At 25.9% G+C, this 17,404-nt stretch overlaps 2 protein-coding genes across 6 annotated transcripts; both read left to right on the top strand.

The window, feature by feature from the left end:
• The first annotated feature begins 163 nt into the window (after positions 1 to 163).
• On the top strand, positions 164 to 8,767 carry LOC116414288 (uncharacterized). Of its 3 annotated transcripts, none has more exons than XM_086905794.1 (4): positions 593 to 751; positions 871 to 1,055; positions 1,169 to 1,356; positions 1,719 to 1,936. In XM_086905794.1, the coding sequence occupies exons 2-4, from the start codon at positions 949 to 951 to the stop codon at positions 1,748 to 1,750; spliced, it is 327 nt and encodes a 108-aa protein (XP_086761920.1). In that variant the 5' UTR covers positions 593 to 751; positions 871 to 948; the 3' UTR covers positions 1,751 to 1,936. The 3 variants fall into 3 exon arrangements, with proteins under 3 accessions (XP_031772103.2, XP_086761920.1, XP_086761921.1); XM_086905795.1 differs by having other exon boundaries at positions 1,538 to 1,936; XM_031916243.2 differs by lacking the exon at positions 1,719 to 1,936 and adding an exon at positions 8,548 to 8,767 and having other exon boundaries at positions 164 to 1,055.
• On the top strand, positions 2,418 to 17,397 carry LOC100863018 (EF-hand calcium-binding domain-containing protein 14). Of its 3 annotated transcripts, none has more exons than XM_086905791.1 (9): positions 2,418 to 2,590; positions 8,803 to 9,290; positions 10,576 to 10,798; positions 13,150 to 13,286; positions 13,714 to 13,935; positions 14,024 to 14,206; positions 14,282 to 14,398; positions 14,766 to 14,967; positions 15,552 to 17,397. In XM_086905791.1, exons 2-9 carry the CDS (start codon positions 9,162 to 9,164, stop codon positions 15,617 to 15,619), a joined length of 1,281 nt encoding a protein of 426 aa, XP_086761917.1. In that variant the 5' UTR covers positions 2,418 to 2,590; positions 8,803 to 9,161; the 3' UTR covers positions 15,620 to 17,397. The 3 variants fall into 3 exon arrangements, with proteins under 3 accessions (XP_086761917.1, XP_086761918.1, XP_003693281.1); XM_086905792.1 differs by having other exon boundaries at positions 2,418 to 2,670; XM_003693233.4 differs by lacking the exon at positions 2,418 to 2,590 and adding an exon at positions 6,500 to 6,823.
• The last annotated feature ends 7 nt before the right edge of the window (positions 17,398 to 17,404 follow it).

Here is a 17,404-nt window from a genome sequence, read left to right as displayed (position 1 = left end):
ATTGTAATATATTTATCATTTTTATTTAAGATAAAATTTATAATATATAATATATTTATAAATTTTTAGGGCTTTTGACTAATTGAAAATTAGTGCAACAATTGAAAATTTAAAATTAATTAAAAACAGCACTGAAGTGAAATATTTAAAATAAACATTTTTTTTGTTAAAAACGAATGTAATTATAATAAAAATTATAATTTTTAATTAATTTTATATATGTAAATATTATAAAATATATAAAAAATATGCAAATTAAACAAAGATATAATTTATTATAATAATTGCAAGAATATATAGAATTTAATAATAAGATATATAGAATAATATATAGAAATTCAATTCTATTTTTTTAAAATTGATCAATCATTGTTGATTATTTTAAAATAACAATTAATAATTATATTTACCATTTACTTATTTAATTATTGTTTATATCTATATGTACATATTTATATATATATATACATTACATCGTTCATAAGATAAAATTAAATTAATAAATATTCACGAATTCTGTCAAGATGACGGATCGTTCACAAAATATTCACAAAATAGAATTAATCTCATAGAATAAATTTAATTATTTTAGTTCACATCAAATGTATTTTTCTCTATCTATTCATTTTTCCGTCAGATGTCAGAATATACGAAAAGAACATGCTATGTAAGAATGCACGAGTACAGGTTAGGTTATAGAAGATATAAAGGGATGAATCTTTCAATCGTAGCTATACCAAAGCAATAATATGTGAGAATCATGATTAATTTTAAATTTTGTTACGTAATATATAGTTGAAATAATTAGAATAAATATTAGTAGATCACTAATAAAAATAGATCTTTTAATGACTGACATTTCAATTAAAGAGGTTATGTTATCAAACTGGTCGTCAATACGATTCCGTCTTTTAACTTTATGACCCGTGCTATGATTCTTTCATCATAATGAATAATTCGAATAACAAAGAAACGATAAATCTACTCGATCTGTCAGACACTGATTCCGATGTGTCAGATTTGGATCTTACACCCAAGAAGAAAAAAATAAAACGGTAAAAGAAAAAGAGCGCATTTTTTAAATTATTATTTAAAATTTTAATTAAATTTGAATTTTAGAGTATTTAAGAGTATCTAAATTATTTAAAAAATTTATATTGTGTTATAGAAAACATAGATTAAGTGGCACAGTTAAAATGAAACAGACCGATTCTTGTGGATGTAGCAAGTCTGATGTGAGAATCATATCATTATGGATGGCAGGTGTTTTAATTACCTTCTGGCTGATAGCACTATCTTGGTTAGCAGTTATTTTATATGGAGAAATTAAAAAAATGGATATATCTATAAAATCAGGTAAATATTTATTATTATTTATATATTTATAATTACACAATTATGTAATATTTATATCATGTTGTCAAAATGATATTAATATTGAAATGTGATTGATGATTGTCAAAATTGCTTTATGCCGCTTTTATTCTGGAACTAATACTGAAACGAATTTGAATTTGCAATTGTAAAATAATATTAGTAAAAATGATTTATTTCACATATCTATGAATTTTGTTATATTCATTTTTATTTATTTTAATAACTTGCATATCCATAATTATCTATTTCTTAATCTTAATAATTATCTTAAAAGTTAATTTAATTTAAGATTTTAATTTACAATTTTACATTACAATTGTGCCAATCAAATATTTATTTAGGTACATGTCAAAATTACATATATAATGTGTAATCAATTCAAAATATATAGGTACAAGAATATTATACCTATATAATCTTAAATATGAACATCTATTTTCATTTTCATGTTTTAACAATTTTGTAAATTGTTATTAGATTATTATACAATTATAAATTAGTGTAAATTCATAACAAAACAATAAATATGGAAACTCAAAAATATTAATAATAATTTAAATATTTTTATTCCATTTTATTTATTTTTAATGAAATTATTTTTTAATCGAAAGTTATCATTATTAAACATATTTTCTGATTCAATCTAATGAATCAATTAATCCAAGATTTGTCAATATCTATCTATATTGATTAGCATTATTATTATTATCATATATCGTTTTCTTTCTTTCTTGGTTACATCGTCATTTTATTTTTCTTTAAAATTTAAGAAAAAATTTAAATAATAGACGACATGAAATTCAATATTTTGTATTAACGATAACAATATATCGATATCTCGTGAATGATTGCATTATCGTTTGCAGCATCTCTGTTATCACAAAATGTGCGCATCTTTTTTTTTATTTTTTCTTTTCTGTTTTTTTTTTTTTTTCACTTCCGTTTCCGTATCAATTCAAAATTCCCTATGTACTGTTGAATTGTTATCGTAGGAACCCCTAGCAGATAGACTATGCACGATCGTGTACCAACCCTCAGTCAGTCGATATTTTGCGCACAGAGCGGGTGGTACGCGATGGCAGCAGAGGCGTTGTCTACGCTCTTTGCTTCGTATTATATCGTTTGTTTTCTCTGATAATTCCGCTTGACAAATAATATTTGTTATTTGCTCAATTCACAATTCATCGTATCGGTGTATTAAGTTACGAATTGTGTGAGTTGAACAATTTGTCATTTTTCTATTGTGCAATTTGTAATTCGGAAATCGATCAGAATCTATAATTTATACGAGACGTAGGTCAAGTTCCGCATGCACAAGTGTCTTTACCGTGATCTTTACCGTTTAAAACATTCAATGGTCGACAGGTGTGCAAAGTTTTATTCCTTTCCTATCGATTCCCAATTGTCCGGCGAGCACATAGAAGTGTCTCTAATAGAGTGACGTACAAAAAGTCGTGTATCAATCCCTTAGGGGCGTATATATGACAGGGTTAATTTGCTTAAGTAACCTTACGATTCTAATTGATCACAGCGTGTATAATAAATGTATAGGACCAATTAATATTAATTATATTTTTATTAATTATACTTTTAAATTATTTCATTTCGTCCAATTTTAACTTATTTAGAAATATGAAATAATGCAATTAACGATTATCATTTCTTTGTAAAAATATAAAAGTATATTTACAATAAGTACATTTTTATGTTTCATTATATTTTTGCTGTTAATTGGTTCGAATAATGCATCGACTTTGTTTCTCTAAAATTCGATTCAATTATAGATAAAAAGATAAAAAAATTCAGTATTTTTTTATGACTACTTGCAAAAAAAGTTTGTATAATTATAAAAATAAATCAATATATCATTTCCAATATTAAAATTTTACTTTAAAATTTAGAAAAAAATATAAATTTAAATTCAAACAAAAAGATTTATAAATATTTATAAATCCATATTATATAAATTGTAATAATAAATGCAATTTCAAATCGATAAACATCCGAATTTTTTGTATCGAAATTCGATACTTCACAAATTATTGCGTCACTCGAAATAATTAAGATCGTCTACGCTTTGTACTAATTGACCATGAAATTTAGAAGTGCAAATAGACTGTTGAATTATTAGCAAACGTTGTATTATTAGTAATCGTGCCAATAAAATTAACAATGAATGAATAATTATAACTATATACTACAATCATTTAAAACCATTTAGAATAATAAATTACGAATATAAGAAGTTGCTATTTTATTTTTTTAAATTTTCATGGAGATCTTCTTTAACAAAGTAATGAATCATTTGATACGGTCCTGGAATTGATAAGATATAAGCGTTAAAAATAAACAGAAATTTGCAGATTCTAAATCGATTCTTGGAACAATTTATAATGTTGGTGTTTTATAATAGAGTATATAAAAAGTTAAAAAATTATTTATTGTATTATATCGATTGCACGAATTATTTTTTATTAAATGTTCCTAAAAATTTCTAAATAGCTTTCTAAAGAAGATCTTGTTTAAAACAATTAATAACAAGGAAATTAAAGAAGATTAAAAAGAAGATTTGAAAGATTCCCATGAGAAGAGTTTCTTGCTTAATAATTGTTTAAATTAATTTTCATTTTCGATCTTCGATCGATAATTCTTATTGAAAATTTCTATTATAAATGTGATGTCGTAACATTTAGAAAAAATTGCGCAATACTACAAAAAATGGAACTTTTTTTTGATGAATAAAGAAAGAAGATTGCGAATAAAATAAAAAGCAAAAATATTCGATTCGATTTTGCATTTGTATTATAATGTAATGTTTTTACGAAAATGTAATTTGAAACGGAAATGATTATTGGATCGCAGTGTTGATCGTTGCTAATCACGAGTACCATAATGACGATGTTTTTGTCATTCATTGCATGTTACAAAGAGGTCGTATATGCTCGACCTTCGCTAAGCTAGAAATTTATAAAGCCATTCTCGTGAAATTGCAAATACACCTATTTTGATTTTTGATCGCTTTTAATAGTTATTCCATTTTTTTAGATTCTTTTTTTTTTTTTTTGTAAAAAAATTTCTGTTTCAATAAAATTTACTTTTCTTTTTTAAAAAAGAATCGTCAATATAATTTTGTTGAAATTATAAGATATCATGAAATATTTATATACGAAGATTTCAGATTTGTTCAAATAGTTTCATTTAGTTTCATTTTTTCAAAGTTTTATTTTCTTTATGAATTTTTCTTCGTCGAAATTTATTCCCATAAATGTTTTTGTGAATTAAGTTTTTAAAACATTTTTTTATTGGAATTTTTTCATCCCCATCCTAAAGATTTTATTTTTTCTTTTTCTTATAATCAAGTATATCAAAATTCTATTTTTTATATTTTCTTTTCTATTTGATCTATCGTTTCAATATTTTATGTTTATTTTTTAATCTTTTTTTATTATGATTTTTTTATATTCTTTACCTATTATATTTTATATTCTCCTTCTTTTTTTTTTTAATTCCGTATTAATGAATATTTCTTTAACAAATTTCTCTCTACAAGAGAAAAAGAATTACTATCCTATTAACAACATTTTTTTCACTCTGATTAAAAAAAAATGTAAGAATTAATATTTATAAATACATTGTTTTTGACAAGATTAATAAAACTATATAAAGTATTTATAGATATAGTAAATAATTAACGTTTAAGTGATATGATAGAGAGTTGAAAATATTTTTATCGAATATTTATTACTCTCTAATCTTTATTTCAAAGAAGTTAATTTCTGGTCAAAAATATTTCAAATATTAGCGTGCATATATTTCATTCATTTATTTTATTATCCAACTTAAAGTATTTTGTAGTAGAAGAATCTTGCTTTAATCTTAATGTCATAAAAAGTTTATTAAAATAGTATCTTGATAAAGAACAATTAATTCTTAGAGTCAAAAGTGATAATTATTATTAGTATTTCGTTAATAGATGTAAAATGAAAATATTTTTACAATTTCTCTCTCGTAAAATATTAATCTTCCAATTTTCCATCCTGTTTTAAGTATTAAATCGATAAATATATGCTTAATTAATTTTAATAAATCACTGATTTTCTATATAAACAGAGCTATTAATTAAAAGATGGATTTTCTTTCATTAATTGCATGAAACGTTTCTCTTTTCAATTATTAAAAAAATCATTTGATTTTGAAATGTTTTATATAAATTTTAAATTTATATTTCTTATAAATATATCTTATAAATTTTTTAATTTGCCCTTTAATTTCCCTTACTGCATCATTGAATGCTTTTTTTTTTTTTTAGCAAAATTGATTCCATTTATCCCATGAAAAATGATTTGAATTTGAAACGATTTGAAATGAATTTCTTATAATTGTATCTATGTAAACTCAATCAGATTATTATTTATCATTCTTTCTTCATTGTTCTTCCTTATAAACCATATAGTTTAAATATTCAAATATCTGTATATATGTTTCGTGCAACATTATATACTTTGCAATAAAGCGAGCGGAATAAAATAATATTTTTTTACTTTTATATATTTTTATATAATGAAATATTCACTACTATATATTAACTTTTTAAATTTAATAACCTGACTAACTTATTTTTATTATAACTTTTAATCATGATTTATAATTACATCAAAATATCATTAAATAATAATCATATATTTCTTAAACGTTTTTGAAAATAAAACTATGATGAAAATCAAAATAGATAAGAATCAACGATTGAAAACTGTTTATGAGATATTCCAATTTTTTTTTTTTTTATCAAATCATAATTTCAAACAATTGATTGCTGGCCGAAATTACACACGAATCACAGATTGAATTGATCATAACACACCGATGTGCTCCACGCATCGAATTAGAAGAGCAGACAAAAAAAAAAGAGATAACTCTTTCTCTTCCGTAACAATAAAATATGTATAATACCCAATGACAAACACATATCCACCGCATTGTTCTCCTCGGATATGTGATCACGCGTGCTCAATTCGCTCTTGTGTGAACGTATACTCGTACAAATATATAGTTGTGAACGATGTTTATTCGTATGGACGGTGTACTCGCACGGGTGTTACCTGCAAACGTTGTCAGGTAAGGCGGGCAGAGGATGATAAGAGGTCTGCCAGTACGAGCCGTTTTGCGGCGAAGTTCGCTTCGTAACGCATTTCTTCTCTTTCCATCGCGTACTCCCTTCGTATTTCTCTTCTTGTCCGTGACGGTGATCAATCGCGAATTTCGTAATTCCATTATTACGACGTAATAGTTCAACGATTTATAGTGTAAAGTTTATCAGTTGCGTCATTCTTCGATCGAAGAGAAGATATCAGGGATCGATCGAATTGCAAATCGTAAATTTTTTCCGCCTTTAAAGTTTCGCGGAAGACTTCCGGCAGGCCGGACGTGGGTCGAGGAGTTGGAAGAGGTTGATATATATATATTATAGCATTGTTAAAGCAATAGTGGTCGCAAGATGAAATTAGTTTGATAGATGAGTAAGACTGTGGATGTTTATGCATTTTTGGATAATGTGTGGAAATATGTGCGAAAGATATAAGATAAAAAAAGTATATTATTATAAAAAGTATAATAAAAAGTAATAATGAATACTCGTGGTACGAAAATATATGAATACGTAAAAGTAAAAGAAAGAAAAAGATTGTTCAAAGCAAAATATTCGTTATAAATTTTAATCGACATCAAAGAGACACCATTTGGATTTTATTTTTTTAAAAGTAAATTTACATAAGCATCTCCAGTCTAACGATAAATTGCAATTGATTATTTTTAAATGATGGAATGATCTACAAAAAAAAAAAAATAACAGAAAATTTAAAACAGATTAATCAGATTAATCTTATATCACTTTGAATTATAAAATTCACACTCGATTGCAATACTTAAATTTGTGAAGTTAATGTCATTTTTTCCTGATATTACAGTTGTCAACGTGTACTTGCGTTTAATTGCTTTGTTCGAGTTCTCTTATCTAAACGAGTCGACTGCCTTGAACAACTATAATATACGTATATACTTAAATCGCTACGATTATTGTGACCGTTTTATCGTGCTCTGTCCCCATTTCTTTTCATTTTTCCCTTTTCCTTTTTTTTTTTTTTCTCTCTTTCCTTTCTTATAGTCCCTTGATTTTTCTTAACTAGGTGAGGTTTTGTTTGCCGTCGCCTTCCTCGTGCTTTTGTTCCCCCGACCTCTTTCGCTCAAGAACTCGCTGTTGTATTGTCGGGATCGATCGATCGATGTCGCGATACAAGAGCGTGCAGAAGAAATTTGCCAGATTTCACAAGCTTGATTCACTTCACTTTCTTTCTCGAATTCGATGATTTTTCGACAAGTGGGAAATATTTTTAAATTAAATTTTTCCAAAAATTTGTTGAAACTACTCGTTGAATTATAGAAGAGTTTTTGAAGAATATATGGAATATATTCGAACATTCAGAAAAATTTAATAAGGATATCTTGTAATTAGAAAATTAAAAGCAAATATAAATCTTTCAGATATTAAACATTCGAATGATTGCTTCGAAATTTATTTAATGTTATCTCGAGTTTCTTTATATTTTTATATTTCTTCAATTTATATTTTTTATTATTTCATTTTACATATATATAAGATTTTTAGTTTTTAATTTTAAAATAAGTATTCTTGGAAATCTTAAATATCATTGGAAAAATAGTTTCTATATCTTCAAGTGTCTGTACACATTGATGTACAGATAGACTTTGACGAAATATAGTGGAAGGGCAAACAAAGAATGGGGACATTTCTCTAGTGACCTGGAATGATTTTTTCATTTCATTCAGACTGGTAGAATCCTCTTAAAAACTTATAGAATCCTCTCGGTTCTAATAAACACATGCAAATAATTAATGCAAATAAAATTACTATACGTATTATTTAATTAGTATCATAGCTCATAAGTGAATACTTACAAACAATAACAATTTAAGATAGATTTGTGTTATATTATTTGAAATGGATCATTAATAGCATTTTCGATATTAATTAATTAAACCTTAATCGATTCCTCCGAATTTTGAAAAATATCGTTTCAAAGAAAAAACAAAAAAAAAATATATCTCTAAATCATATTAATCTCTAAATCATATTACGAGCATATTCACTTACAGTGAATAATTATACAACGATGCTTGACCATGATCGAACGTCATAACATGAAGATCAACCTAAACTATTACGATATCACGTATAACCCAATGATGATTAAATCGATACTTGCCAAAATTGAAAAATTTCCTACTTTTTAAAATTCGCGTTATGTAAACTCCAAGTCAAGAATAAAATATTTCATCGATAAAAAGAAAAGAAAAAAAAAAAAAAAAAAAAGAATATACCTTTTGACGTGCAAATCAATTGATTTTCAGAGGAAGTAGTCACGCGATATACCGGTATAATAGATATTTTATTCACGGGGGAACGATAGAATCGGAAAGATGTGATCGAGGGCCCGTGAATCATAGATCGTCGCGTTCAGGCGGGCGAAACAGTGGAAACGCGGCCGAATTTCGAGCACGGAAATGAACCTGTGGTGCGAATGATTATCGACGCGAGTGCATTGTGCAGGGGTTGATAAAGAGGGAGAGGGAGTGAGAGTGAGACGGAGAGAAAGAAAAGGGGGGAAAAAAAGGAAAGAAAAGAAAAGAAAGAGGAAAAGAAGGGAGTTCCTGTACGCGACAGGCACGCCTGAAACGAAACGAAGATAGGCGGCTCGGTGTTGCTTGAGATGGACTCGGTGGCGGTGACAGTGCCGCTTCGTCAACCGACGAAGAAGATGAAGAAACGGAAGGAGCTCGACGCCCTGGCGCCTCCGCACACTGTCTCACGCCGGAGTTCCGGGAAACGTAGCTCTCAAGTACGTATCGATTGACCGTGACCACGAAGAAGTTGTTTTTTTATTTTTTCCTTTCCTTTTTTTTTCTTTTTTTTTTTTTTTTTTTAAGTAATACACATAACAAATTCTTTAGAAAATTTCCATCACTCTAACGTAATGTGATTGATTACTTCTTTGCGAAATGTATTCTTCGAAATGAGAATTCGAATTTTACGCGCGTGTCTTGTGACTCGCGTATTTCTTAGGGATTTATCATATCGGAAAAATGGTTGGCGAGAATTGATAAAATATCTTGGGGGAATTTAAGAATTTTTTTTAGACACAGAGGTACATTCATGCATTGTTTCATGTATTATTGATGGAATTAATTGTTTCATTTTCTTCACTCGAAACGAAAGTATAATTTAATAAGGTTGTGATATATGAAATGTTGAGTGAGCAGAATTGGGTGAAGAAATAGTAAGAGGTTTGTAGAGAATCAAGTTAAAATTAAATTAAATTAATTGAAAAATTTATGGATAGAGATAATAATGTATCTAATAAATCTAATTGATAATTTGATTGTTTCGTTTTTATTTCTTGTTAATTGTTCTTCTTTATCTCTCTCTCTCTCTCTATCTCTCTCTTTCTCCAACTTTTTCTTTTTTTAACTTTCAAAAATCTATAAAAAAATATTTGTTATAACAAAAAAATTTATTAAAAGCGATCACGATTCCAATAGATAGAAAATTACGCAAACGTTATTTCAATATCTCACCACTTAAACAATATTTATTGGCTCAATAAAGAAATATTTCTCTTCTTATCTAACACGTTAAACATCATAAAACCATGCTGAAATCTTTACTTTATTTTACTTTAGTTTAATTTTATATTTTTACCGATCATATTTCAACATATTACATATTTAACGTAAATTTATCATATTGAAAAAATTTCTCGTGATAATAAGTAAATGCTACAAGATCCAATGGATCAATAGATGTGATGCACAAATGTGATATTAAAGCAAATTCACAATATTGTCGTTTAACGTGCTAATCCACTGAGAAAATATTTCTATTTCAACTGTACAAGGCAAAAAAAAACATTTCATGTATTAGAGACCAATGAAACAATTCTATAATCACCTCTCGAATAACGTAACCCATTAATCGTAAAGAGAAATACGAAAATGGATTGAAAAAAAATTCGAAGCCATTCGAAGTAGCTTAAAAAGACGAGGAAAATATCTTAAGAAACTAAACAGCCAGTGGAAAAAGATTGGAGGGGACAGGTCGGCATTGATCATCCATAAACTTTTTAGGAGTTACTATCAGATAGCAGCGATGAACGATCGGAATACTGGAATATATCGACTAGAAATGGCCGCAAATGCAGAGGCAGGCGAAGTCGAGCTTGCCCCGGATTTTTTAAAGCTTGTAGTGCCTTTTTGGCTTGTGCCTCTGTATTAGCAACCGCTAGTTTAATTTGGCTGTTCATCGACGTTCGTCAGCAACTCACTGCTCTACGGACCGAACTGGACCAAGGTATATTGCACTTTTAGGAAACGTTGATGGAAGAGACCCTTCTAAAAATGCATTTCACTTCAATCCTCGGACGGTTGACTGATAGAGAGCGACTGCGAGCTGCCGACTTTCATTTTTTTTTTTTTTAACTCGTGCTAGTTTCTCCGTCAAAATTGTATGCCATTACATCATTGATTAACTTCGAAATAGAGTAATACTTGAAAAAGGAAAAATAATTTTGAAAAAAAATAATAAACCGCCGCTACAGAAGAGTCGACCGCCCGAGTATTACTTCGAAATTTAAATCTAATTTTAGATGCGTGTTAAGTATGGGATATTTTTAATATATATATAGGATATTTATAATATACAGGGTGTCCCATTGATCATAGCTCGAAAAAGAGTGATTTTATTTAAGAATCGAAAATACGCATAATTTTGGAACATAACTTTTTTATTTGAAACTTTGTTTTCAAGTTTGAAAATTTATCGAGTATATGTAAATTTAATTAATTTATGAGTAAATAGTTTTTACGTGTAAAAATAAGTTGAGATAACATTTTTTGTTTCAGTTTCTTCGTTTTTGTTGAAGTCAAGTTAATATAAAATTATTCGATTAATTTATAATACTCGATACCTTGAAGAATTAGTCAGATATATATTTTTACATTTTCAAATTTGATTTTCTAAAAAAAAAAAAAAAACTTTTTATTTATTTTGGCACGTAAAATAATCTTCTGCCAAGTAACTCGTATCGAGTACGTAAAATTTTTTAAATTTTAAATTTTTAAGGTTTCATATGGAAGAATAATATTCTAAATATTTATTTTCGATTTCTTCATTGTACTATTAGACATCCTATATATCTTATACGCGGCAAATATTATCAATAATAAATTTATCATGTGAAATATAGACTAGAAATTAACCTCAATTTGTATTGATGGATTGTAGTTAACCGGCGAATTAGAAGAATTAAATTATTTTATGTGGAATCTTTCATTTTTATTTTCATTTTGTATCTTATGTAATGAAGAAATGTATGGAATTCCATCTGTATGAAATTTAAATATGTCGTATAAAAAAATGTAATATTATTATATTTAAATTAAAATCTTAATCAAAATTAAATAAAACCAATTCGAAATAGATATAATTCAGATAATCTACGATACCAACGATACCAACTGAGGATTACAATCAATTGCTTTAAAATTGAATAATTAATAATTAATGATTTTAATTCAAACTTTTTTGAGTTACTTATAATTCAATAATCTTTAATTAATGTTTAATATCTAAGAGTGTGTTTAAGAGAATTGATCGAAGAGAAAACAAACTTTTAGAGAAAAGAGAAATAATTCTCTTGGATGGAAAGAGATGAATTGAATCAGATTCTTTCCATTTAAGATCAATAATGAGACACAATAATGTTTTTCGATTTTTTTTAAATGTCTCTTTTTTTTTTTTTTATTTTTCTCATAGCGTGTTTTATTTATACATGTTTCATAAATCGATTCGTTCGTAATCGAGTTCCAGAATAGAAACGCGCCTTGTAATTTCCTTCTTCTTCTTCTTCTTCTTCCTCTTCTTCTTTTGTGCTTTTTTTTATCGCTTTTAATTTTTTTTTTTTTTTTTTTAGCTGATTACCTTAATTACCTTAATTTGTTACTCGTACGTGCTTATAAGATCAGCTTGGTAGCACGACGATAGGTAATCTTATAATACGTGATCATGGTTGTGTAGTAATACGTTTAGTAACGGAGTAAGATTGTCAGTTCGATATATTGACAAATATTGGATTACTTGGTGTCATTTACTGGATGGAAATCGTTCGAGCTATTTGTATACGTTCTGTAGAGTTTTTGAGGATAATTCCAATGTAATTAAGAAAATTGATTATTGAGAATGCTATTATATGATACTATTTTTCAGTCGAATGAATTATTATAATTCTTGGAATATTTTTCAAATTAATATTAAATCAGAAGATAATATTAGTAACTTAATATTAAATTGTTGCAGTTATTGAGTTAATATTAAGTTATTAAAATATGAAAATTTAATAGAATTTTAAATTGTTTTTAAGTTTTATCGTTAAACTTGCTATATGTACAAATTATCAATCAATAATGTTTCAAATAATCGATAAAATTGATTATTTTAATCCTCAAAAACTTAATCAATTTTACAAAATATTTTCCAATTCGATTTTATCAATATCTGTTATCAATATCTGTTTATAATGAAATATTCGATAAGATTACAATTATGAAATTATTGTATATGCTTATATATGTTTTATTCTATTATATTATTTATTTATTTATTGTGAACAAAAAAAGAAAAAAAAAATATCATTTACATTGCAGTTATTGCTGGTAGCGAAGGTGTTCCTGACGCTCTGCAAAAATGTCACTCTCTGTCGAGAGATCTTCAAAACAATCAGACCACTATTTTCACACATTTATCAGATCTCAAGCTTCAAATCAACAATTTTACGACGCAGGTAAATTTATATGCTTTTTAACAAAAGCATATTTTTTATCCATTGTATCAATTCATAAATCTATAAATCAGCAATTTCATTAATTATCTTTAATTTAAGTAAAATTAAAATGAATATTATGTTTTTTATTACATTTTTATACATATTCAAATATTATAATATATAAAATATTATATTCTATTGGAATTAAAAAAAAAATAAATAAAATTCATTGATGATTTTTTCTATTATATATATATATATATATTAATATAATTAAATATTTTCATTCTTAATTTTTCTCTAAAATAATTATGAATTAAGATAACATTTATATTGATAACTTAAACAAAAATTTATGAATTGACTCAAAACTCATTTAAAACTATTATATTATCTGTTATACATGTTATAAACAGTATTCTATTTTTTAAAATTTGATCTATAGTTAGCAGTTATTCAACGCGATTTGCATCGAGTAGAAGAATGGTTTAAAGCTGATCCAACATTAATTAACGTGCCAACAGATTTAAAAGCCCTTTCTAGTAGTGTGATGTCTTTTGGAAGCCAAATAGAAGATCTGCGTGCCACAGTAAAAACTCTTAAAGAATCTAATGCTAGGGTACAAGATGTTCAAACCACTATGCAACAAAATATTACCAGTATCAAGGTTTATAAGCAAATTATTTATCAAATAATATTGTAACATATCAAGAGAATAGAATTCTAAATATTATTTCTTTTCTTTTTTATTGCAGAATACGATTACAGATTTGTCAAATATTACACAAAAACCTCAGATACTGACTACAAATGAGACAAAAATAAAGACTGATCAGTTGAATGCGGCAATTGTACATTTATCTGATAATTTGATGAACATAAATGAAACGCTGTCGAGATCGGTACAATGGGTGGCGGAGGATCAGAAAAAAGACCATGTAAATATTTGAGAATAAATAATAAGTGAAAGTTATGATGCATTCCTTGATAAAATAATGTGATATATTTTGCAGGAAACGTTGGTATTGCTTCAGGAGACTACACAGAATGTTAGCATGAAAGTGATATCGTTGGAGAGAGAGTGCGTGAAAACTACAATACTAACTACTGTTATGAAACTGAATGATGAAGTATGTATATGTTCCATATAAATAGAAAAAAATTGTTTAATATTTCTAAAGGTTATATTTATTAATAATTCTTATGAAAGATAATGAAAGATTATCTTCAAACAGGAAATCAAATAATATAATTCTCATAATATTTATAGAAGATTATTACTTAAAAATAATTTAAATAAATTTTTATAAATTTTTTTTGTGTGATTACTTTTCAAAATATTTTTAAAATCCTTTAGAAATTTTAATTATTTTTTAAGAAAATATATAATAAATTTATTTAAGAAATTATATTTTCAAAGATAATTTCATTATTTTTTATATAAGTTATTATAAGTTCCATTAAAAATTAATGTCTAATTAATTATAAATTTTATAGGTGAATGGAATTCTCACAGCTAATATTGATCTTAGAGAAAAAGTAAAACAGTTGGAGCAATCCTACGATAGTTTAAAAAATTCCACAAACTTGATGCTAGCTGCTATACCGGATATCCAAAGTCAAAGATTAGATATCAAAACAAAAGCTTTCGAAGAGTCGATCGGCAACGATGCGACTACGGAAAAAGATCATCGTTTAGGTAAGTCAATTCCAATATGGTTGAACCATATTATTAGTTCGTTCATTTTAAATCCAAAGATCTATTATACAGACGAAATAACAAATATTTCACTTTTTTATTAAACATGTATATAAGAACATTTCTATGTATTTACATATTTATTGGATGTTTATGAATAAACAAATTGCTTTTATTTTAATTTTATTTTTATAATAAAATGATATGTTATATATAGAAATGAATTTATTTTTTAAATTATAATAATTTTATATATATTTTTAAATATATATTTTTAAATATTTCATAAAATTTTCTTTTTAATAATTATTATTTCAATAAATATTTATAGAGATATTTTAAATTTTTTAATAAAATCTTAATATTGTATGAAAATATAGTAAAATTTTCAAATTTTTAAATTATGTGGTAAATTATTTTTAAATTAATGAAAAAAAATGATATTTTCAAATAGTTAAAATTTTTAAAAAATTTTAAAAATTCAAAAAAATTTAATTGATAAAATCTATTCATCTTATCTTTCTTGATAAATATAATTAAATATTAATAAACACGCGCCAAAATTTTTTTTTCTTATTTTACAGTTTTAGACGAGACATCTATAAAAAAGGCTGCATCAGATAAATCGAAACGTTCAAGAATGAGCCCGTAATATATTTCTAGAAAAATTTACAATGCGAGATTATATGGGCGAGCTTTCACTTTGTAAAATAGCAAAAAAAAAAAAAATGTACTTTGTTTTCCGGGGAAGAGCGCAGAGATATTGTGCGTGTGTATCTTGTAAATATTAAATATATTAAGTATGTTGAGAAATTCCCCGTGTATACACTGATATTCTATATTAGTATTCTCAATTTTTCAATCATTTGAAAAATTATTTAAGAAAAAGTTTTTTTTTCTTAAATAATTATAAATATTTGAAAAAATGTGGAAACAATTGCAAGGGACATTTGGTATAAAGAGGTAAATTTATGACCTGAATCATGTGATCTCTCTTTCTTTTTGTCCCTATTTGTGCACAGAATAGTTTGCAAGAATTTTTAAGTGGATTATTCTATTGTCAAAAAAATTGAAAAACATTAAAAATTGAACATAATTTAGATAATTTAGAAAAAGCTGTTCATACAAGCAATAAGGTATATGTTGAACTGTCTAATATCATCAAGATATTTAAAAGTATATTTCAATTATATGCCAATTTTTAGAGAATGCTACGGCTTGTATACGGCTATCTGAATTTATTCAGATGTACCATCGAAAAAGTACAAAGAGCGTTTACACTTGTTCTTGCAAAAATTGTTCTTACAAAATATAAATGAACAAACAAAAAAGAAAAAAAATTTAGGGAGCGTTTATTCGCACTATTATGTCCACTAACGTAATTGCAATAAATTTTTCTACTCTTCTACTATTTATAGTGAAACATAGTCTATCAATTTTGCCAAATGTTAGAAAAGTTCAATGATTGCAAAAATTCTACACATTAGATCAATTTTGTTGTTTTTTCGTTATTCATAGATCATCTTTTTAGTGTAACATAATGTACAGTGTTCAATATAAAAATGTGATGGAAATTTGTCCATATTGCACTAAAAATTTCATTAGGTGAGCAAGATATATTTTGTAGAATTTTATATTAAAATTAAACAGAAAGTATTACAAAATAGTAATGTTATACTTTCATATTTGTTTATTTGTTATACAGAGTAACCATTTTTATCATTTTGAATTTTATCCATAAAAGGAAGTTGCAAAAGATGTTAAAATATTTTTCAAATAAATAAGTAGATATATTAAGAATATTTCAAGGTCATTTAGAGCTTTTTTAAATGGTATACAATGTATTTTTTGTGTAAAATAAAATATAATAATATTAGTTGTAAAAAAGATTATATAGATGAACATGTATGACTTTAAAATGACCTCGATAATTTCATCTTTTAATCTACATATTTAATGTTTTAATGTCTATTTATTTCCTTTGCACGTATTTCTTAATATACGTTCATTTGTGTGTAGAAATTGAATGGTTTACTCTGTAAATTGATACAAATATATTGTAATTCATAAACGATTCGTATCAACATTATTATATTTTAAATAGCCTATAATCTAATTTTCTTTATCTAAAAGTCGATACATGTTAATTTTCGACTTTTCTTCATTTGAATGTTATATAATCATTCTCGCGTAGTCATCGAGTGGACTGTAGCAATTGCGAATATAACATGTATATCTAAACGAATGTTTGTCCATTCTAGTGAGAAACGAGAAATAATGTATTCACAAACATAAAAAGAAGTTCATGTAGAGTTTTGATTCATGCGAAAAGGTTGTATGAAATTAATATGAATTTATAAAGAGAAAGACAAAACGCGTATAAATGACAATACGTCGATGTGTGAATAAAGAATTGATTATTCAGATTCAGTTATGA

The sequence above is a fragment of the Apis florea genome, unplaced genomic scaffold (genome assembly GCF_048593485.1).
Source record: "Apis florea isolate Af1SG1 unplaced genomic scaffold, ASM4859348v1 contig_2492_pilon, whole genome shotgun sequence".
Classification (NCBI taxonomy): Eukaryota; Metazoa; Arthropoda; class Insecta; order Hymenoptera; family Apidae; genus Apis; species Apis florea.
This window is presented reverse-complemented; position numbering and strand designations above follow the sequence as displayed.